This window comes from Pleurodeles waltl, chromosome 10, assembly GCF_031143425.1.
Source record: "Pleurodeles waltl isolate 20211129_DDA chromosome 10, aPleWal1.hap1.20221129, whole genome shotgun sequence".
Classification (NCBI taxonomy): Eukaryota; Metazoa; Chordata; class Amphibia; order Caudata; family Salamandridae; genus Pleurodeles; species Pleurodeles waltl.
In genome coordinates, this window is record NC_090449.1 from 160,023,654 (window position 1) to 160,048,169 (window position 24,516).

At 45.3% G+C, this 24,516-nt stretch overlaps 1 protein-coding gene across 2 annotated transcripts in view; it reads right to left on the minus strand.

Annotated features, from left to right (window-relative positions):
- The window catches only part of TOP3A (DNA topoisomerase III alpha), a 226,817-nt gene extending 203,368 nt beyond the window's left edge, over positions 1-23,449 (minus strand). Inside the window, exon 1 of one of the 2 annotated variants that reach the window (XM_069210104.1) lies at positions 22,578-23,449. In XM_069210104.1, the coding sequence (XP_069066205.1) occupies positions 22,578-22,769 (192 nt within the window). In that variant the 5' untranslated portion in view covers positions 22,770-23,449. The remainder of the gene's footprint in view (positions 1-22,577) is intronic. The other variant, XM_069210105.1, reaches the window with a different exon arrangement.
- Positions 23,450-24,516: the final 1,067 nt, after the last annotated feature.

Here is a 24,516-nt window from a genome sequence, read left to right on the forward strand (position 1 = left end):
TTTGGCTCCCAAACTATCCCGGCCTATACTAGTATAGGTGTAGAAAAAAAAATTCGGTAGCTGTCTCTCTTGTTCCTGGTGTGGAGTTTCCCAGAGACGCTGGCGTATTGCCAGTGCTACCGCTTCCCCTTTAATATTACTGAGTATTATCGAGGAAACCGCGTCAAAGTTCCGCATTAATTTCATCCCCAAATCCAGGGCTGGTGCAGCCCCAGGCTCATTTTGTATTTGTTTTAACACTTCCGGTAAATTGGCTAGTGTCGGGGTACCATGTGTGGTAGTATATATGGCAGCGAAGACTGTACCCCATGTGGCACAGTCATCCACCAAGAGAACCATTCCAAAAGGCTAGCACATAGTGAGCAGTCTATGTTTTTCCTGTGGTCCCGTACAGTATTTTTTCCTGTTCCGCAGGCACTTTATCCATAATAGTATGCACTGTTTGTGGATTAATCCCAGTAACCAATTGATAACCACCAGGTGCTGGCGGTGCTGGACGCGCTGGTGTTGCGTTTAATGTTCAAATCTCGCAGATCTGCTATTTGCATATTCTGTATGCCTGGGTGAGGTGTGTATGTGGCAAACGTAGGCCACATTGGTCCATCATTACTTAGGGGACCTAATCTCACTCTTTGTAGTACATGTGGTAGGGCGCCTTCAAACCAGTTCTGATGCTCTTGGTATGTGAGCGATATTTCATGATACGGGTATGCTCGGTACCGTAAAGGTACGTTTGCAATTTCATATGTGTGGAATGTATGTGTTCTTTGGTCTACCTCAGGAAAGGTGACCCAACAGTAAAATGTTTCTGTTTGGTATGCTTCATTAGCTTCTATTATAAGAGTAACATCCCCGCCCTCATCTTTAAGGCCATGCGTTAATAAATGTTGTGTTAGTGCATGTCTAGCATTTTCAAGAATGTCTATGGCAGCAGCCATTTTGTTTAGAGAAACAGAACACCAAAAATGGGAAGTATAAGTCCTTTTAGGAGTTCGAGCTCGAACAACCTACAGCTTAATCAGGTGTTACCTTTACAGCTGAGGAGGATTTTCCCAAAGACCACGGACGTCTCCGTATAATGGTACTTTGGGTACCTGTTGTCTGTGAGACAGTGATAGTCAGCGTATCCGTAAATTAGTGTCTAAACACCATTGTTGGGTGCCATGTTGTAGTTTGGACTCCTGCTCTGGGCATGACTGCTGGTTAAAGGATGACAGTACTTTTGTTTGTAGACGACTATGCCTATCCTACAACAAATCGCAACTGTTGTCCCAACCTTACCGGCTCACTAGCAGCACCTCACCAGAAACGCAATAGTAAAAGGTGATTTGTGGCAGCCTTTACACATGGACTCAAGAATAAGACATCTCAGAGAGTGTCGTGGTTAAACGGAGATTACCCCTTTCTCACAGATATATCATGTCTCATACAGACACAGGCAATTGCAAAGATGCAGTAAAGTTTCAATTGTTTTTATTTAACAATTGCAATTTGCGATAAGTTGCATGGGCTGCAATGATTAGGATAATGAATAATGCAAGAAACAGAATTGTGAAGACGAGAGTCATTATTACAAAGACCCCCACCATCTTGCAATGCATAGAAAAGACATACAGTATGTAATATGCCCTAATACCCTAATGTGAGAGGCCTAACCTCCTACCTAAAAGAGAGCTGGGTTTGCTAAACCTAATCTGCCAATGCCATGTCCATGAGAGGAGCCCCAACCCTCGTTACCTTGGAACGAGGTCTCTATCTCAGACTCTGCAGGGACACGAAGACTGGGTCAGCGTCAAGATGACCGCAGCATCGATATCAGCGATGGTGGCGATGCCCTCTGGTCGGAATCCCTCTGATTATCTGTCTAAAGTGTGATGTATTTATACAGATCTACAAGGACCACTGACGTAGGTGTGTTCCCAAACAATAGATAACAGAAATGCTTGGGACGGCAATTAATATAAACAATCCCTCAAAAGTATAGAGAGGGAAAATCCCTAAGTGTGAACACCTACTGTTTGTTTGTCTTTGTCGCTTGATCTTGGCCTTAGCGCGGTGACACTGATGATGTAAATCATAACAAGTGGCCTAACTATAAACAAGGCAGCCATCTTAGAAGAATTAAATAATTAAATGGGCTAAGACAGAGCAAGCTAAGTAGGTTAAAAGTCACTAGGTGACGGGGGCCCGAGTCTGCAAGCCAGAGGCTACGCTAACTCCTGTTATCCCATCATAACGAACTAGGATTCACTACAGGGGTTCTGCTATATACTTTGGTGGAGAACATATGCAGTCTCCAATTTCATACTGGTGGTTACAACTTGAGGGAAAGGGCCTCACAATGCCATGGTCATACAGCTCTGAAAGTACAAGCAAACTTATAGTATACTTGTTACTGACAAATATATACTTCCAACCTTGTTAAGTTTAAAGGATTACTTTACTTGTAACCAACCTTGTTATATAGTGGCTGGAACTGGACTAGTCTATTCCGAAGTACTATTGTGCTTACAGAAAGCCTTCATGCCCATTTCAACCCCTTTGCTGTGTGGTAGGGTCAGTACCAGGGGTGACCTTGGTGCATCATCAACTTGTATTTGTTGAGCTTTACCTAATGATTTTTAAACTTTTTTTTTCAGGATCCAGGTTTTGGAAATTCAGCCGCACAAGAACAAGTACGAATGTGTGGATGCTAGGTTCACTACCAGTTAAATGCTAGAGAGTCCCTCAGGGTCTCCAGAGTTGATATGATAGACGATGAAAGGACACGAATACCTGCAGCAAGAGAAGGCGTGTTTGAGATGTAAATACATACAACAAAGGAACCTTGTAGGAAGTTGGCTCTGTATGTGCTATTTCAAAGTAAGGAATAGCATGCACAGAGTCCAAGGGTTCCCCTTAGAGGTAAAATAGTGGTAAAAATAGATAATACTAATGCTCTATTTTGTGGTAGTGTGGTCGAGCAGTAGGCTTATCCAAGGAGTAGTGTTAAGCATTTGTTGTACATACACATAGACAATAAATGAGGTACACACACTCAGAGACAAATCCAGCCAATAGGTTTTTATATAGAAAAATATCTTTTCTTAGTTTATTTTAAGAACCACAGGTTCAAATTCTACATGTAATATCTCATTCGAAAGGTATTGCAGGTAAGTACTTTAGGAACTTCAAATCATCAAAATTGCATGTATACTTTTCAAGTTATTGACAAATAGCTGTTTTAAAAGTGGACACAGTGCAATTTTCACAGTTCCTGGGGGAGGTAAGTTTTTGTTAGTTTTACCAGGTAAGTAAGACACTTACAGGGTTCAGTTCTTGGTCCAAGGTAGCCCACCGTTGGGGGTTCAGAGCAACCCCAAAGTCACCACACCAGCAGCTCAGGGCCGGTCAGGTGCAGAGTTCAAAGTGGTGCCCAAAACACATAGGCTAGAATGGAGAGAAGGGGGTGCCCCGGTTCCGGTCTGCTTGCAGGTAAGTACCCGCGTCTTCGGAGGGCAGACCAGGGGGGTTTTGTAGGGCACCGGGGGGGACACAAGTCCACACAGAGATTTCACCCTCAGCAGCGCGGGGGCGGCCGGGTGCAGTGTAGGAACAGGCGTCGGGTTCGCAATGTTAGTCTATGAGAGATCTCGGGATCTCTTCAGCGCTGCAGGCAGGCAAGGGGGGGATTCCTCGGGGAAACCTCCACTTGGGTAAGGGAGAGGGACTCCTGGGGGTCACTTCTCCCGTGAAAGTCCGGTCCTTCAGGTCCTGGGGGCTGCGGGTGCAGGGTCTCTCCCAGGCGTCGGGACTTTAGGTTCAAAGAGTCGCGGTCAGGGGAAGCCTCGGGATTCCCTCTGCAGGCGGCGCTGTGGGGGCTCAGGGAGGACAGGTTTTGGTACTCACAGTATCAGAGTAGTCCTGGGGTCCCTCCTGAGGTGTTGGATCGCCACCAGCCGAGTCGGGGTCGCCGGGTGCAGTGTTGCAAGTCTCACGCTTCTTGCAGGGAGCTTGCAGGGTTCTTTAAAGCTGCTGGAAACAAAGTTGCAGCTTTTCTTGGAGCAGGTCCGCTGTCCTCGGGAGTTTCTTGTCTTTTCGAAGCAGGGGCAGTCCTCAGAGGATGTCGAGGTCGCTGGTCCCTTTGGAAGGCGTCGCTGGAGCAGGATCTTTGGAAGGCAGGAGACAGGCCGGTGAGTTTCTGGAGCCAAGGCAGTTGTCGTCTTCTGGTCTTCCGCTGCAGGGGTTTTCAGCTAGGCAGTCCTTCTTCTTGTAGTTGCAGGAATCTAATTTTCTAGGGTTCAGGGTAGCCCTTAAATACTAAATTTAAGGGCGTGTTTAGGTCTGGGGGGTTAGTAGCCAATGGTTACTAGCCCTGAGGGTGGGTACACCCTCTTTGTGCCTCCTCCCAAGGGGAGGGGGTCACAATCCTAACCCTATTGGGGGAATCCTCCATCTGCAAGATGGAGGATCTCTAAAAGTCAGAGTCACCTCAGCTCAGGACACCTTAGGGGCTGTCCTGACTGGCCAGTGACTCCTCCTTGTTTTTCTCATTATTTTCTCCGGCCTTGCCGCCAAAAGTGGGGCCTGGCCGGAGGGGGCGGGCAACTCCACTAGCTGGAGTGTCCTGCTGGGTTGGCACAAAGGAGGTGAGCCTTTGAGGCTCACCGCCAGGTGTGACAATTCCTGCCTGGGGGAGGTGTTAGCATCTCCACCCAGTGCAGGCTTTGTTACTGGCCTCAGAGTGACAAAGGCACTCTCCCCATGGGGCCAGCAACATGTCTCGGTTTGTGGCAGGCTGCTAAAACTAGTCAGCCTACACAGATAGTCGGTTAAGTTTCAGGGGGCACCTCTAAGGTGCCCTCTGTGGTGTATTTTACAATAAAATGTACACTGGCATCAGTGTGCATTTATTGTGCTGAGAAGTTTGATACCAAACTTCCCAGTTTTCAGTGTAGCCATTATGGTGCTGTGGAGTTCGTGTTTGACAGACTCCCAGACCATATACTCTTATGGCTACCCTGCACTTACAATGTCTAATGTTTTGTTTAGACACTGTAGGGGTACCATGCTCATGCACTGGTACCCTCACCTATGGTATAGTGCACCCTGCCTTAGGGCTGTAAGGCCTGCTAGAGGGGTGTCTTACCTATACTGCATAGGCAGTGAGAGGCTGGCATGGCACCCTGAGGGGAGTGCCATGTCGACTTACTCGTTTTGTCCTCACCAGCACACACAAGCTGGCAAGCAGTGTGTCTGTGCTGAGTGAGAGGTCTCCAGGGTGGCATAAGACATGCTGCAGCCCTTAGAGACCTTCCTTGGCATCAGGGCCCTTGGTACTAGAAGTACCAGTTACAAGGGACTTATCTGGATGCCAGGGTCTGCCAATTGTGGATACAAAAGTACAGGTTAGGGAAAGAACACTGGTGCTGGGGCCTGGTTAGCAGGCCTCAGCACACTTTCAATTGTAAACATAGCATCAGCAAAGGCAAAAAGTCAGGGGGCAACCATGCCAAGGAGGCATTTCCTTACACAACCCCCCCCCCCCAAACGAAAGAGGATGAGACTAACCTTTCCCAAGAGAGTCTTCATTTTCTAAGTGGAAGAACCTGGAAAGGCCATCTGCATTGGCATGGGCAGTCCCAGGTCTGTGTTCCACTATAAAGTCCATTCCCTGTAGGGAGATGGACCACCTCAACAGTTTAGGATTTTCACCTTTCATTTGCATCAGCCATTTGAGAGGTCTGTGGTCAGTTTGAACTAGGAAGTGAGTCCCAAAGAGGTATGGTCTCAGCTTCTTCAGGGACCAAACCACAGCAAAGGCCTCCCTCTCAATGGCACTCCAACGCTGCTCCCTGGGGAGTAACCTCCTGCTAATGAAAGCAACAGGCTGGTCAAGGCCATCATCATTTGTTTGGGACAAAACTGCCCCTATCCCATGTTCAGAGGCATCCGTCTGCACAATGAACTGCTTAGAATAATCTGGAGCTTTTAGAACTGGTGCTGAGCACATTGCTTGTTTCAGGGTGTCAAAGGCCTGTTGGCATTCCACAGTCCAGTTCACTTTCTTGGGCATTTTCTTGGAGGTGAGTTCAGTGAGGGCTGTCACAATGGATCCATATCCCTTCACAAACCTCCTGTAATACCCAGTCAAGCCAAGGAATGCCCTGACTTGAGTCTGGGTTTTTGGAGCTACCCAGTCCAGAATAGTCTGGATCTTGGGTTGGAGTGGCTGAACTTGGCCTCCACCTACAAGGTGGCCCAAGTAAACCACAGTTCCCTGCCCTATCTGGCATTTGGATGCCTTGATAGAGAGGCCTGCAGATTGCAGAGCCTTCAAAACCTTCCTCAGGTGGACCAGGTGATCCTGCCAGGTGGAGCTGAAGACAGCAATATCATCAAGATATGCTGTGCTAAAGGACTCCAAGCCAGCAAGGACTTGATTCACCAACCTTTGGAAGGTGGCAGGGGCATTCTTTAAACCAAAGGGCATAACAGTAAACTGATAATGCCCATCAGGTGTGGAGAATGCTGTCTTTTCGTTTGCTCCAGGTGCCATTTTTATTTGCCAGTACCCTGCTGTCAAGTCAAAGGTACTTAGAAATTTGGCAGCACCTAATTTATCAATGAGCTCATCAGCTCTTGGAATTGGATGGGCATCTGTCTTGGTGACAGAATTGAGCCCTCTGTAGTCCACACAAAACCTCATCTCTTTCTTTCCATCTTTGGTGTGAGGTTTGGGGACTAAGACCACTGGGCTAGCCCAGGGGCTGTCAGAGCGCTCAATTACTCCCAATTCCAGCATCTTGTGGACTTCCACCTTGATGCTTTCCTTAACATGGTCAGACTGTCTAAAGATTTTGTTTTTGACAGGCATGCTGTCTCCGGTGTCCACATCATGGGTACACAGGTGTGTCTGACCAGGGGTTAAGGAGAAGAGTTCAGGAAACTGTTGTAGGACTCTCCTACAATCAGCTTGCTGTTGGCCAGAGAGGGTGTCTGAGTAGATCACTCCATCTACTGTGCCATCTTTTAGGTCTGATGACAGAAGATCAGGGAGAGGTTCACTCTCTGCCTCCTGATCCTCATCTGTTACCATCAACAGATTTACATCAGCCCTGTCATGGAAGAGCTTAAGGCGGTTCACATGGATCACCCTCTTGGGGCTCCTGCTTGTGCCCAGGTCCACCAGGTAGGTGACCTGACTCTTCCTTTCTAGTACCGGGTAAGGGCCACTCCATTTGTCCTGGAGTGCCCTGGGAGCCACAGGCTCCAGAACCCAGACTTTCTGCCCTGGTTGGAACTCAACCAGTGCAGCCTTTTGGTCATACCAAAACTTCTGGAGCTGTTGGCTGGCCTCAAGGTTTTTGGTTGCCTTTTCCATGTACTCTGCCATTCTAGAGCGAAGGCCAAGTACATAGTCCACTATGTCCTGTTTAGGCTCATGGAGAGGTCTCTCCCAGCCTTCTTTAACAAGGGCAAGTGGTCCCCTTACAGGATGACCAAACAGAAGTTCAAAGGGTGAGAATCCTACTCCCTTCTGTGGCACCTCTCTGTAAGCGAAAAGCAGACATGGCAAGAGGACATCCCATCTCCTTTTGAGTTTTTCTGGGAGCCCCATGATCATGCCTTTTAATGTCTTGTTGAATCTCTCAACCAAGCCATTAGTTTGTGGATGGTATGGTGTAGTGAATTTATAAGTCACTCCACACTCATTCCACATGTGCTTTAGGTATGCTGACATGAAGTTGGTACCTCTGTCAGACACCACCTCCTTAGGGAAACCCACTCTGGTAAAGATACCAATGAGGGCCTTGGCTACTGCAGGGGCAGTAGTCGACCTAAGGGGAATAGCTTCAGGATACCTGGTAGCATGATCCACTACTACCAGGATATACATATTTCCTGAGGCTGTGGGAGGTTCTAGTGGACCAACTATGTCCACACCCACTCTTTCAAAGGGGACCCCCACCACTGGAAGTGGAATGAGGGGGGCCTTTGGGTGCCCACCTGTCTTACCACTGGCTTGACAGGTGGGGCAGGAGAGGCAAAACTCCTTAACCATGTTGGACATATTGGGCCAGTAGAAGTGGTTGACTAACCTCTCCCACGTCTTGGTTTGTCCCAAATGTCCAGCAAGGGGAATGTCATGGGCCAATGTTAGGATGAACTTCCTGAACAGCTGAGGCACTACCACTCTCCTAGTGGCACCAGGTTTGGGGTCTCTGGCCTCAGTGTACAGGAGCCCATCTTCCCAATAGACCCTATGTGTTCCATTTTTCTTGCCTTTGGACTCTTCAGCAGCTTGCTGCCTAAGGCCTTCAAGAGAGGGACAGGTTTCTTGTCCCTTACACAGCTCCTCCCTTGAGGGTCCCCCTGGGCCTAAGAGCTCAACCTGATAAGGTTCAAGCTCCAAAGGCTCAGTTCCCTCAGAGGGCAGAACTTCTTCCTGAGAAGAGAGGTTCCCTTTCTTTTGCTGTGTTGCAGTTGGTTTCCCAACTGACTTTCCTGTTCTCTTGGTAGGCTGGGCCATTTTTCCAGACTCCAGCTCTACTTTTTCACCCTGTGCCTTGCATTGTGCTCTTGTTTTCACACACACCAGTTCAGGGATACCCAGCATTGCTGCATGGGTTTTTAGTTCTACCTCAGCCCATGCTGAGGACTCCAGGTCATTTCCAAGCAGACAGTCCACTGGGATATTTGAGGAGACCACCACCTGTTTCAGGCCATTGACCCCTCCCCATTCTAAAGTAACCATTGCCATGGGATGTACTTTTCTCTGATTGTCAGCGTTGGGGACTGTGTAAGTTTTTCCAGTCAGGTATTGGCCAGGGGAAACCAGTTTCTCTGTCACCATGGTGACACTGGCACCTGTATCCCTCAGGCCCTCTATTCTAGTCCCATTAATTAAGAGTTGCTGTCTGTATTTTTGCATGTTAGGCGGCCAGACAGCTAGTGTGGCTAAATCCACCCCACCCTCAGAAACTAGAGTAGCTTCAGTGTGGACCCTGATTTGCTCTGGGCACACTGTTGATCCCACTTGGAGACTAGCCATACCAGTGTTACCTGGATGGGAGTTTGGAGTGGAACCTTTCTTGGGACAGGCCTTGTCTCCAGTTTGGTGTCCATGCTGTTTACAGCTATGACACCAGGCCTTTTTGGGATCAAAGTTTTTACCCTTGTACCCATTGTTTTGTGAAGAGGCTCTGGGCCCACCCTCCTGTGCAGGTTTTTGGGGGCCTGTAGAAGACTCTTTACTATTTTTAGTTTTGGTTGTCTCATCACCCTTCCCCTGGGGAGTCTTTGTGACCCCTTTCTTTTGGTCACCCCCTGTTGAAGTCTTGGACACCCTTGTCTTGACCCAATGGTCCGCCTTCTTTCCCAATTCTTGGGGAGAAATTGGTCCTAGGTCTACCAGATGCTGATGCAGTTTATCATTGAAACAATTACTTAACAGGTGTTCTTTCACAAATAAATTGTACAGCCCATCATAATTACTTACACCACTGCCTTGAATCCAACCATCTAGTGTTTTCACTGAGTAGTCTACAAAGTCAACCCAGGTCTGGCTCGAGGATTTTTGAGCCCCCCTGAATCTAATCCTATACTCCTCAGTGGAGAATCCAAAGCCCTCAATCAGGGTACCCTTCATGAGGTCATAAGATTCTGCATCTTGTCCAGAGAGTGTGAGGAGTCTATCCCTACACTTTCCTGTGAACATTTCCCAAAGGAGAGCACCCCAGTGAGATCTGTTCACTTTTCTGGTTACACAAGCCCTCTCAAAAGCTGTGAACCATTTGGTGATGTCATCACCATCTTCATATTTAGTTACAATCCCTTTAGGGATTTTCAACATGTCAGGAGAATCTCTGACCCTATTTATGTTGCTGCCACCATTGATGGGTCCTAGGCCCATCTCTTGTCTTTCCCTCTCTATGGCTAGGATCTGTCTTTCCAAAGCCAATCTTTTGGCCATCCTGGCTAACTGGATGTCCTCTTCACTGGGGCTATCCTCAGTGATTTCAGAGGTGTTGGTCTCTCCTGTGAGGGAACCAGCATCTCTGACTATTATTTTTGGAGTCAGGGTTTGAGGGACCCTGTTCTCCCTAGATAGGATTGGTAGGGGGGAATTGTCCTCCAAGTCACTATCCTCTTCCTCTGAGTTGCCACCCTCAGAGGGGTTGGCCTTTTCAAACTCTGCCAAAAGCTCCTGGAGCTGTATTTTGGTAGGTTTGGGGCCCATTGTTATTTTCTTTATTTTACAGAGTGACCTTAGCTCCCTCATCTTAAGATGGAGGTAAGGTGTGGTGTCGAGTTCCACCACAGTCACATCTGTGCTAGACATTTTGCTTCTAAAAGTTGGAATACTTTTTAAGAATCTACAACTGGTTCTAGAATCTAATTCAAACTTTTACAAACTTTTAAACTCTAAAAGAAATGCTAAACAGGATCTAACACAAGGCCCTAGCAGGTCTTTTAAGAATTTAGAAAACTTTTCAAATTGCAAAAATCAATTTCTAATGACAATTTTGGAATTTGTCGTGTGATCAGGTATTGGCTGAGTAGTCCAGCAAATGCAAAGTCTTGTACCCCACCGCTGATCCACCAATGTAGGAAGTTGGCTCTGTATGTGCTATTTCAAAGTAAGGAATAGCATGCACAGAGTCCAAGGGTTCCCCTTAGAGGTAAAATAGTGGTAAAAATAGATAATACTAATGCTCTATTTTGTGGTAGTGTGGTCGAGCAGTAGGCTTATCCAAGGAGTAGTGTTAAGCATTTGTTGTACATACACATAGACAATAAATGAGGTACACACACTCAGAGACAAATCCAGCCAATAGGTTTTGTTATAGAAAAATATCTTTTCTTAGTTTATTTTAAGAACCACAGGTTCAAATTCTACATGTAATATCTCATTCGAAAGGTATTGCAGGTAAGTACTTTAGGAACTTCAAATCATCAAAATTGCATGTATACTTTTCAAGTTATTGACAAATAGCTGTTTTAAAAGTGGACACTTAGTGCAATTTTCACAGTTCCTGGGGGAGGTAAGTTTTTGTTAGTTTTACCAGGTAAGTAAGACACTTACAGGGTTCAGTTCTTGGTCCAAGGTAGCCCACCGTTGGGGGTTCAGAGCAACCCCAAAGTCACCACACCAGCAGCTCAGGGCCGGTCAGGTGCAGAGTTCAAAGTGGTGCCCAAAACACATAGGCTAGAATGGAGAGAAGGGGGTGCCCCGGTTCCGGTCTGCTTGCAGGTAAGTACCCGCGTCTTCGGAGGGCAGACCAGGGGGGTTTTGTAGGGCACCGGGGGGGACACAAGTCCACACAGAGATTTCACCCTCAGCAGCGCGGGGGCGGCCGGGTGCAGTGTAGGAACAGGCGTCGGGTTCGCAATGTTAGTCTATGAGAGATCTCGGGATCTCTTCAGCGCTGCAGGCAGGCAAGGGGGGGATTCCTCGGGGAAACCTCCACTTGGGTAAGGGAGAGGGACTCCTGGGGGTCACTTCTCCCGTGAAAGTCCGGTCCTTCAGGTCCTGGGGGCTGCGGGTGCAGGGTCTCTCCCAGGCGTCGGGACTTTAGGTTCAAAGAGTCGCGGTCAGGGGAAGCCTCGGGATTCCCTCTGCAGGCGGCGCTGTGGGGGCTCAGGGAGGACAGGTTTTGGTACTCACAGTATCAGAGTAGTCCTGGGGTCCCTCCTGAGGTGTTGGATCGCCACCAGCCGAGTCGGGGTCGCCGGGTGCAGTGTTGCAAGTCTCACGCTTCTTGCGGGGAGCTTGCAGGGTTCTTTAAAGCTGCTGGAAACAAAGTTGCAGCTTTTCTTGGAGCAGGTCCGCTGTCCTCGGGAGTTTCTTGTCTTTTCGAAGCAGGGGCAGTCCTCAGAGGATGTCGAGGTCGCTGGTCCCTTTGGAAGGCGTCGCTGGAGCAGGATCTTTGGAAGGCAGGAGACAGGCCGGTGAGTTTCTGGAGCCAAGGCAGTTGTCGTCTTCTGGTCTTCCGCTGCAGGGGTTTTCAGCTAGGCAGTCCTTCTTCTTGTAGTTGCAGGAATCTAATTTTCTAGGGTTCAGGGTAGCCCTTAAATACTAAATTTAAGGGCGTGTTTAGGTCTGGGGGGTTAGTAGCCAATGGTTACTAGCCCTGAGGGTGGGTACACCCTCTTTGTGCCTCCTCCCAAGGGGAGGGGGTCACAATCCTAACCCTATTGGGGGAATCCTCCATCTGCAAGATGGAGGATCTCTAAAAGTCAGAGTCACCTCAGCTCAGGACACCTTAGGGGCTGTCCTGACTGGCCAGTGACTCCTCCTTGTTTTTCTCATTATTTTCTCCGGCCTTGCCGCCAAAAGTGGGGCCTGGCCGGAGGGGGCGGGCAACTCCACTAGCTGGAGTGTCCTGCTGGGTTGGCACAAAGGAGGTGAGCCTTTGAGGCTCACCGCCAGGTGTGACAATTCCTGCCTGGGGGAGGTGTTAGCATCTCCACCCAGTGCAGGCTTTGTTACTGGCCTCAGAGTGACAAAGGCACTCTCCCCATGGGGCCAGCAACATGTCTCGGTTTGTGGCAGGCTGCTAAAACTAGTCAGCCTACACAGATAGTCGGTTAAGTTTCAGGGGGCACCTCTAAGGTGCCCTCTGTGGTGTATTTTACAATAAAATGTACACTGGCATCAGTGTGCATTTATTGTGCTGAGAAGTTTGATACCAAACTTCCCAGTTTTCAGTGTAGCCATTATGGTGCTGTGGAGTTCGTGTTTGACAGACTCCCAGACCATATACTCTTATGGCTACCCTGCACTTACAATGTCTAATGTTTTGTTTAGACACTGTAGGGGTACCATGCTCATGCACTGGTACCCTCACCTATGGTATAGTGCACCCTGCCTTAGGGCTGTAAGGCCTGCTAGAGGGGTGTCTTACCTATACTGCATAGGCAGTGAGAGGCTGGCATGGCACCCTGAGGGGAGTGCCATGTCGACTTACTCGTTTTGTCCTCACCAGCACACACAAGCTGGCAAGCAGTGTGTCTGTGCTGAGTGAGAGGTCTCCAGGGTGGCATAAGACATGCTGCAGCCCTTAGAGACCTTCCTTGGCATCAGGGCCCTTGGTACTAGAAGTACCAGTTACAAGGGACTTATCTGGATGCCAGGGTCTGCCAATTGTGGATACAAAAGTACAGGTTAGGGAAAGAACACTGGTGCTGGGGCCTGGTTAGCAGGCCTCAGCACACTTTCAATTGTAAACATAGCATCAGCAAAGGCAAAAAGTCAGGGGGCAACCATGCCAAGGAGGCATTTCCTTACACACCTCCACTCAAGACTGGCACCTCCACTTGTCCTGGAATGTCAAAAGATCCAGACATACGGACCACCATTTTCTCCCTGATTTCCACAATGGCAGACCCCACACTGATGCCAGATCTCTTGTGAGCCCAAGTAGAATGTCAAAAAGCCCTCGAAAGGGGTCCAAAGATTTGCTGCACTACCACTGCTGCTTCAGCAGCGTATGGTGGCCCTGAATTGAGGTAGCAAATCCTGTCTCGCTGATGCCGTTTAGATGAAAGACATGGTGTTTTGTGATATAATTGGGGACTGTACGCTATCTTGCCATCCACCCACTTCTAGACCCAAGGACAGTTGGCACCTGCTCTGTGAATACCTACTGTCCCATGACACTGATGTACAGACATGATGGTTGCTGGACAAAGTTGCTGCTGGATAGTTCTATGCCAGTCCTGGCCCTGAAATTGCCCTGGCACCCTTAAACACACACTTACTGTGATACTTGTGGCCAAAATTCCTCGTCACTAAGCCGACCGTTAGTATCCCTCATAGGCATCATATTCCATTTATGGACTACTTACTTGCTTTTTATTACTGATAAGCCAGACTGTTAACCTGCAGTTACTGCTTATATATTGTACAACCTTTTCATGGCCTTTGGTCGCTGTTTATTGTTGTAAACTGAAAATGGTACAGTCTAAAAAAAAAAAAAATTGCACAAAAAAGAAAAGAAAAAAACAAATCGCCACCTTGCCTCAAAACTACTTGATAAAAAAACATGGGTGGTACATCTTACTCAGTTCAAGCAGCCAAATTATAGAATCTATTTCTCACACAAATGTACAGCATATACAAGTGCATGTAAACATGTATAATTTCATTACATGTATGTATTTAAATATGTACATTTCTTTGTACAAATATATATATACTACTTATGGTTTAAAAATATTACCTACTGGCAGTCTCAAGTAGGTAGTCATAGTTAGGACATAGTTGCCATACGAAAAGTGTTTGACTTGTGTATATCTTTGGTGCCGTGTGATGATTCTTCCTTAACTTTTTCCAAATAAGTAACCTTTAGGGTCTTGTTGTGCATGGAACGTTTTAGGGTGATCTGTCAGACAGGGGCCAGGAAAAAAGAGGAGTGAAAAAAATTGAGTGTCCCGTGTTACTGCCCACAGAGATTTTAGACATGACTGCAACCTGAACCGCTAAACTGGATTACATCAAATTTGGCAGCAAAGTAGCTCATGGTCCAGAAGGCACACTTCTTGTTATTTGGTGTAAATCAGTTTAGCAGTTTTTGAGATATTAATGGAAAATTAATAAGCATATCTGGGAGGTGTCTAAGCACAGATCTCATGGTGAGATCTGATTGGCGGTCCGCAAGTTAACCAGAAGTGCTGGCAGCCATCTTGGGACCAATATTCATGATCGCACCTCATTGAAATGCATTGTTGAGAATGGCAGGTTTTGAGAGTCACAAAAAGGAGACCGTATAAAGGGTGATAAATTTTACTCACAATATAAATAATTATCATTTGTTGATGGTGCCATACTAATTTTAGTAGTTGTGGTGTGTTCTAAGATGATTTTACCCTGCAAGGATTTCATGAATCATGTTTGAGAGAAAACTGTTTTCTCATGATTTTCCCATAGAGGTTATGGAAAGTGCTCCAGAAGCGTATTCTCTGTAAATTCACACTACCTTTCTCAACCATATGAGAATGAAGCCTGATATTCTCACAAAACATGAACTTCAAACAGGAGCAGCCTGTCCGTTGATTCCCTTGTGTTCTTCTGCAGCCTCCCAGAGTGTTCTAAAGAACAACTACAATGCTAACAGTCTTATGAAAAAAGTGTGGCACAGCTGAACCCATCTTGACTCAATCAAACTGGTAGAACATTTCATTTAGAAAGGAACAAAATTAAGGGGTTCATTTTGGCATAGAAACTATGGTTAGTGATGTAAAAAGAAAAATGAGAACACGTTTCGAGTGAGTTCTCAAATATTTTCTTTTTCTAGTTCATTAAAACATTCTGAAATGCAGACTAAAACATGCACTTTCAAAACAAGCAATAGACTGCCAATTAACTCCCTGGTGATAACCAGCTTTACTACAACGTTCTAATGAGCAACTGGAGCGCTAACATTCTGAATTTTTTCTAAAAGTGTGACACATCTGAACGCCATCTTGATGGAATCAAAATCAAAAAACGAAACATTTTCTACTGAGGATACTGCAAGTAAATGAGGAAATAAGGATGTTTCATAACAAATAGGTCTCCCAAGATGGTCACCTGAGAAAAAGAGCCCAAATGTAGCACAGATTTCACCCAAATGTAGACCAGAGTATAGCTTAATGACAGAAATGTGCAAAACACTTAATTTCTTTATTTGTTTTGCAGTTTTATATAGCGCAGACTTGACCCGAAGGTATTTGAGTGCTTTAACTGAGCATCAGTTACATTGTACAAAGACACATTAATTCTGATTTTAGGCATGGGGAGATTAAGGGCCAGATGTACCAAAGGATTTTACCCATTCTGTGTCTATGGGAAAAAGCTTTCGTACATATGGCCCTAAGTGATTTGCCCAGAATCACAGGTTTTCAAGCTGACGCCGAAACTCAAACCTGATTCCCGAGTTGCAAAGTCTGCAGCTCTGGCCGTAACGCCACATCCTCTGCCCTAAGTGAAACATATAATCAAGTGATCAACTAGATAAAAAACAAAGATAGCAAATAATTTAAAAGTGCTTTGTCACTATCTGAAAACTCAGACAATATGTCCTCATTTTAGTTTTTTAGAGCACTAATCATAATTTCTATTAAAATAAGACTCTCTCATTTTTATAATTTCTAAAGAAAATGCTTTAGGCTTTAGAGTTTTGATTACATCAAGATAACATCAGGTGTGCCACAGTTTTGTAATAAATATAGAATGTTATCAATCTAGCTGTTTATTAGAATAATGTGGGGAGGCAGATGTCAGGGACACAGGTTTGAATAATTGAGGGCAGGGAGGAGGGTGCAGAGGCAACAAGTTGACCACGCTGGGCAGTTGGCAGCACAACGGACCAAGGAGGACTGGGGAAAGGGGGCAGGGGCGCCAAACCAACCATGCAGGACAGGCAAGAGAGGCTGTGGCAATAGAACAGACCACTGAGGGCAGAAAGAAGTGGCAGTACAACCATACATGCCAACAGACCTGATTCAGTCAGGAGACTCCCAATGTTTTAAGCCCAAAAGGGGTTTATTTGATCTGTCTCCTGCCTAAAATATCTTCTTTTGAAATGTATGCATATGGGAAGCGGGCGGCAGTGCAGCACAAAGGATCATGGAAAGCAATAGGAAGGGGACAGGCCCATGCACATGGACAACAGAGAGCAGAGGGGAAAGAGGCAAGAACAGCAAGCTGACCATACCGGACAGACAGGAGGAACAGTTGCAGCATAACAGACCATAAAGGCAGGAGGGAGGTGGCAGGGACACAACAACAGACCAGACAAGGCAGGAGGATGGGGATAGGAGCCTGCAAATGGAAACGGAGGGCATGAGGTAAGGGGGGCAGGGCAGGAACAGCAAGCTGACCATGGGCAGGAACAGCAAGCTGACCATGGACAGCAGCAAGCTGACCATGGAGGGCAGCCAGGACAGGCACTAGAAGCACAACACACTATGTAGGGAACCAGTGAGACTATAATGGCATACACACAGACAACAAAGGGAAAAGGGAAGGAGTTCAAGGGCAGCAAGCTGACAACACTGGGCAGGTGGGAAGCGCTGTGGCAGCACAGAAGACCATGGACGGCAAGCAAGAAGTTTGTGGCAGCACACCAGCCATGGTGGGCAAGAGGGAGGGGGCAGGGGCATGCACAGAGGACAATGGAGGACAGAAGGGAGGGGTAGGGGCTGGACACAGACAAGTGAGGGCAGGGGAAGAAGCTTCACAACAGACCATGCAGAGCAGGCAGGAGGAGCAGTTGTAGCACAACAGAGCAAGGAGGGCAGAAAGTAGTGGCAGTAAAATGGACCATGGAGGACGAGATGCAGGAGGAGAGCAGCATGGAACTTGGACACGCAGGATGGAGGTATCAGGGACAGGCAGCAGCCACCTGACCATGCTAGGTAGGTGAGAGGGTCAGTGTTAGCTCAATTGTATACGCACAGTAGATAGTATAAGCAGTGTGAGGTCCATGGAATATGAATACGTTCAGATTTTACACGCACAAAACCATAGAAATGTATTTTTTATAGTTAGAGTTAGTCCAAGTAACTATAACTCATGCCCTAAGGTAACTATAACTCACGCACTCGCCATACACAGTTTTCTCTGTACTGGCTGGACAGTTTCCATGGGGAACAAGGTCAAGACTAATTTTTATATGGCTGGGTCCAAACGGGGGTGGCATGGTGGGCAAAAAAACGATGGATTTAACCCAGATCTTTATGACTGGGGGTGAATGTTTGCATTGTTCAGCATTCCGTTCATCATCTGTTCTTTTAGCTTTTGTTGCCCTAAATGGGAAGGGTATGCCCAGACGTGGGTCCCGTGCTCAGTGAGCCACTGGATTCAAGCTAGGCTAGCTGATGAAGGATGATAACCTGAACCCTGTCCTAGGATGCTTGTTTCTGGTCCAGGGAGGACCTGCCTTGGCAGTTCGGGCTGGACTATTCCCATGGGTAACAGGGTCAAGACAGATTTGCATATGGCTGGATCCAAACTGGGGTCGCACTGTGAGCACAAATATGATGGATTAACCCCAGATCTTTGCGATGGGGGGGGGGGGGGGGGGGACGTTAAATTGTTCAGTCCATCATCTGTTCTTTTTGCTTTTAACATTTGTATAGTTATTGTATACATATAACTTATTTGATTAGTTACTTATATATCACAATATGTAGATATAAATCTTAACAATTGCATCTATAAGTGATTCACTATTGGAATATTAAGGAACATATTTTTTAAATACACAGATAAATTAGCTTTACGTACAGCAACACCCGAAAGTCTTAATGTCTATCTATCCATACATACATACAAATATAGGACCTTATACAATATAGTTTTATATCTTTGTTATATTCCTTAAACATGTATACCCTTTCTATGTAGCTATGTAACTATATATTTATTATTTTACTCCTACTGTGGAAAGAAAATATATAAATAAAAGAGAAAAATTAAAAAAGCCTTCAACTCCCTGCAGTGCTACTCTATGTCTCATGCTATACACCTCAGTGCAAATATCATCTGCCTCTACTCTCTGACTCATCCCAAACCTCATTCTACTAATACGATCGCCCTAAGACCCTTTCTGGGCTCTTCTCTCCTCTATTCCTTCTTGACACACCCCAAACCTCATTCTACTACTATGGTATCCCATATAAGCTTTCCTAGACTCTACCTCCTCTGTCTCTACATGGCTCACCCCAAACCTCATTAACTACCCTGAGCTCCAAAATAACTTCCTAGACTTTTCCTTCCAGTATCCCTCAGTTGACCCGTCCCAAACCTCATTTTACTACTATGATCGCCCTAATAACCCTTTCAAGACTCGACCTGCCTCAATCCCTCCCTTGATTCATCCCAAACCTCATCTTACCAACGTGAAATCCCAAATACTACTATTTAGACTCATCTTGTCACTCCTTTGTCCTATTCAATCAAACGAATAGACTCATATGTCCACCGCTCAAATTAACAACTTATATTTCCCTATACAAATCCACCTCTAATACTTTGGGTTCTTGAGTATCGTGTAACTCACTGAAAAGCTCTTCAACGCCTCATCAGGGGTCATAAGCGCTACATAAATACACTTACAACGGAGAGTAGTAACTTGTGTGACTGATGGTATCTTTGGTAGACCAAGTGGTTGGAGTCTGCAGGGAATGGCTGGATGTGTGTGTTTGAAGTGAAAAAATGATAGTACCCCCAGAAACGTTTTCTAAAAACCAGACAAGCTCTGTCTCTCCTGAACTGTGAGACTCATACCATGCATCATAAAGGGAGCAGCACAAGAAAGTGCTCTTCCCTAGGTCCCTAAAATGGGAATGGTTCATCAAGGAGGAGAAGTGCACAGCCTGGGACCCAGTGGCTGAACAGGTAAGCTTAGAATAGCTTCGACCACCAGCAGATTCTGCTTGGTCATCTTGGTTCAAGTCCATCTATGAATCTTTGAGCATGAATAGAAATGGAAGTGAGCCAGAGAGCCACGGTTTGTTAGGTCCCAGGCCAAGCATTAAGTGGCAAAATATGACAGGTTAACACAGTATAGCTACCATGCCAAGTTGCTAAATATCAGCTAGTTAGTGCTCCATTCTTTAGTCCTATGGGCAGGGGCACCCTGGATCTCATAAGCAGCTGGGTCCTATCTTTTGCTCCTCCTTAGGGGTCTCCCTGACACCAAAGGAACAGTAGGGATTTAAAGGGAATTTCCCCACAGACACTCATGTGACTTTGCTTGCCTCACGATTGGCACCACTATCAAGTTGCTTATTAGGGATGTTGGGAAACCCATTACAATCGAAGGTATAGAAGGCCCACTCGAGATGTAGCTGATTAACACCTTTCAGGGTAGTGGAATTCCTATAGCCAGACGCCCAGGACATATTCTTTGGGGCCCAACCCCCTGCAGCAAAAACCCTTTGGATGCCAATTTACACAGAAGAGACCTGTCTGCAGCTGGGGTAATATTTGACTCTATATGTTAACGCTGTTCAAAATGAATTAATGATTCATTAATGCAAAGCCTTTAATATTAGGGTGAGCGCTCTAAATAAACTTTATAAGGTTACACTGCACTACTGAAAGTGGTTCCAATAAAATTAAAAAAGTGTACACATGTTTGAAAAGTTTAATAATATGACGCTATGTATAATGCTCCCATGATGCTCTCTTATTAGATGCAAATGTTTGCATAATCTTCCAAGCAAGATTGAGGATTCTTTACTTTCAAAATAACATTTTCAGAAAAACAGGCAAGTAGGAAAAAAAAAAAATTCTAAATTACTGTGAAATTTTAGGTTCTATTTCTTTGAAGCATTATTTAGTAAAATGTGTTGATGCATTCTAGTATTTGGGAAATCGGTGTATCCATTTTCAACAAGATTATGGGAAGCATGAAAATGAAAAAGCACTGGCAAAGCCTACCAATCAGACATTGGCTGCCAGTCTTCTGGTTGTGTCAATGCGTGTCTTGATTTGACATGACATTTGTAACACTATTGTTGTGGGAGCTACCCGTTGTAACACATTGGCACAAAGCAAAGAAACGTCTTGGGGCTCAAAAAGCACACATTGACACAGTAGTTCCTGGCACTTAACAAAACTACTTTGTGTGGGAATATGCTCCTTGTGGAAGAGCAGAATGCGGTCACTCACAGTAAAACCAGAGGATAAGTGTATAGATAGAAAAATTGAATTTTAATAAAAGCAACCTGTCTTGGTTAACATCAGACCTAATTAGGGGTCAATTCTTAAAGAAAGTCACCAAAGTGCACCCATGGTATACGTCTTTGAATTAGGGGATTCACAAATTCACAAGAATTTACAGAAGTAGACCAGGAAATCATACTCCTAGAACATATTTGTGAACTGTATTTTAGAACAAGCAAATATACATGGGTAGATCTGCTCATGTGAAATTCTATTGAGCGTATACAAATCCACTCCCCCTCCACCATTTTTTCCCCCAATCATTGAAAAACTTCTACTTCTTACCTTGTCAGTAGTACTTTTTCAACCTTTCTCAGTATGGGAAAGGCTTAGAGAAGAGCTGGTGAAATCGTTAAAACATGCAAGTTAGTAGGTTTGCACAGACTCAAAAGCATTCCAGCCCTGGAACTATTGCGTACTGCTTCCTCCAGCCCCAGTGTGTAGATCTGAGGAAAGGTGGCAAAATAGGGAAACTGCTATAGTAGGGCTTGAAATTGCTAGTATTCAAGCCCTACTATAGTATTAGCCCTGGCATAATGGAAGAGGCTATTGTCAGAGCTCTTGCACGATAATGAGATTGGTGCCATAATTTGCCACCGCACTACATGGAACCAAAGGGGCAAGTAGATTTTTTTTTATTTACAGGACAATTAGATTTAAAAATAACCTTCCCCATGGACAAGTAGATATTTTACTAAATTCCACACCTCTGCACATTTGTAGGGAACCTCAATACAGAGTAAGAGAAGACTGCAGGGGTAAGTGGTCTGAGTGCTTCCCCTAAGACTGCTGTGGGTTTCATGTCCCAGCAAGGCGGATGGCTTTGTACATATGCTAAGATCCCAGTAGCCAGAAGGACAGACCATTTGGACATTTTTTGTATCAGTGTGCACATTCAATCTAAAGATAAACGTGTGGTGCACAGCCTACAAGCTAGGAACCTTTAACATCAAACGTACTGCTATGTTTCATTACTGGATAAGTAGAACCATGCTGAGTGAATGTGGAGATGATTAAAATGTAAATGAATACAGACAAATGTCCCTATGAGAAGAACACTAGTTTGCTACCTGTCTCTTATATCGTTTGCAGACAAGACAAATAAGTAGGCACTACACAGGAGGGTTTAGATACAGGAATAGCGGAGTACATATATTTTGCATTCATTCCAAATATACTAGTCTTGGTTCACACCCATTAGCTTAACAGTGCACAAAAAAAACAAATAATGTAAGTGGGCAAGGAAAGTCTTGAGAATGAGTAAACTTTCATATAAGCAGTGCTGCATAAAGATTTAGTGAACCTAGAGCAAGATCTGCTCTATTCATCAAATGTTGGCCATGAACACATGTCAATTCATAAAAATGCCAAAAGTAGCAGAAGTGACAGAAGAAATAATTTGAGCCAAGATGATCACACAAGAGCGACCATTTCTACTGCTCGCAGCTCCTTAAAGGTTTCGTATTTGTTGCAGAGGGGTTAACGGAAACAGTGAGTTGGGTTATTTGCATAGTGTTTACTGTCTGTTCCGCACTGCATCATGACCACTCAAGCCTTGAGTATAAAGGGAAGTTCCGGAGGTACCAAACAGTAAGCCAGAGGTAGCACCTGGTGCCCCTGACTGATCCTGACGTCCATCTATGAACACAATCAGACTGAGATATTAAGCAAAAAATTCAGAGGCGTAGTTTATAATTGAGGACGGTCGTGATTACGTGCGCTGGCCACGAACCACATACCTTCAACTTAATACGGTGCATTTTGATGCCGTACACCCGTTAGAAATACAACAAACTTCAGTACAGACATGTGCTAAATAAACATAACAAAACAAAGTAGAAATGCACACTGCACGTTAGGCGAGTGGGGAACTTACCCGTCTCATTCCGCCACTGGACATGATGTCGGCAATTCCTTTCGCAGCATCGTTTTTCTCTGCCACGCAGAGAACTTTACGAATCTGAACTCTGCGAGACTGCAACATGGCGGAGGACTGACAGAACCTACTACTACACTTAGATAAAATTTTGAACCCATAGGAGGCCAAAATCGTGGGCTGGAAGATCATCCCTTACTTAGGGGGGCGCTGCCAACTTCCACTATCTTCATGTCATTAAGTACCCCTGCTCGTTCATAAAAGATTCATAAATCATATTTTTAGCCTTTAGAACTTGTTGTACAGTATGCTTATGAATTCCGGATAACTCGGTGGTGGGGCTTGATTTGAATACTGCCAATAACTGCGGATACATTTAAATTAATATTGTAACACATACCGACGCTAAGGTATTAAAATGATTTACTCCGAGTTTCATAGTATACACTTCTCTGTCAAAACAAAGGACTAATTACTTCGGAAGTATCATTTGCTTTCAGGTGTTAACAATTGAGTAAGCTGCGGTCATTCGAATTCAGTGTTAAAAACCAATTCCGTCCACTTCTGGTGTGTCCATATCCGAGACACATTATTGTTTTCACTGACACGAGCACTTGTCACCACTGCTCGCGGTTGTTACCTGCTACACTGGATAAAGAGAAGCAACAAAGATCAGGGTACACCAACACCTACAACTGCCCACAGTGTATTATGAGGGCCCCTCTCATGCCAGCACACTGTACGCTCTATTCTCGCAGTGTCGAAAAGCTGATAACTCTCCTTAAACCCAAAACACCCACCCAGTAGGTCCCATGAACTTTCCCGAAAATGAAAACAGGCGCCTTCTCTCCTGCCGTACCGCACGTACAAGTGTCGTAATGAAACGAAACGTCAAACTTGGGTCCAGTTAAATCCCCGCTTATGTGCTGCGAATGCTGCAGCCATTTTGAAGTGCTGTCTGTATACATATTTGCAGGTAAAGCTGAAACAAACTATTTTCTAGTGCGACATTTTTTAAATAAAATATAATATGACACTTGTAATAGTGAAATTCACCAATAACATACTGAAAATGTGGCGCTTCAATACGTTTTATTCGCTCTCATTGGAATAATGTCCTTTCCAATTTGCGTGAATGTTTCACCCTTTATTTAATTTAGTCAATTTCAAAATACACGTCTAAATACCTTCTTACCCAGTGTACGTGCATACTGCATGGTATACCAAGGTGGGTGACATTTTTTCGTATCCGCATGGACAGCTCATGTAGTACAGTCTTTCCATGGTTTCCTTGGCCCTCGCACGGTCAAAAAAACCTGCCAAAGACGAGGCCGGGTGTCCCTGCGTAGCGGTTATCCTCAGTAGAAGCACTGTATTCAATTTTTGTAGACATCAAAGAAACTAAAGGTTCAAGAGCATTTTTTTAAAAGTTCAAAATTAGCTCTCCACTACAGAACTAATCTTATCTACAAGTATGTTTTTACATTTTTTTTTAGGTTTCATCTGTTGTAAGTATTCTGGGCTTTTAACCACGCCCACCGCACGCCCATCACTTCCACTGGTTCGTGGGCTTGCCTTTCAAAAATCCTTTATCATCATTGGTAGATGCTTTACCTTTGTCCTTAATTGGGGCGGTTTTGCTACCATCTTGAAGACCTCCCTTATTGGAAGAGTAATTGCACGATTGCAGAGAGGTTTGACTGCAAGCAAACTTCTTTTTCTTTTTGTGTGTCTCCTTCGCATTCATGCTCAAAGCGGCCATGGTGCTTTGAATCGGCTTGCTTATGTCAGCTGGTTTCTTTTCATTTTCAATTTATGTGGCAAGATAAGTCCAGTTAGGAATTTACAACGCTAATAGCTCTAACTCGCAAATGCAACACCCACTGCGTTGCAAATGTTTGTTCATTGTTGTAGATGATACAGTTAGGGTCTGCAAAAT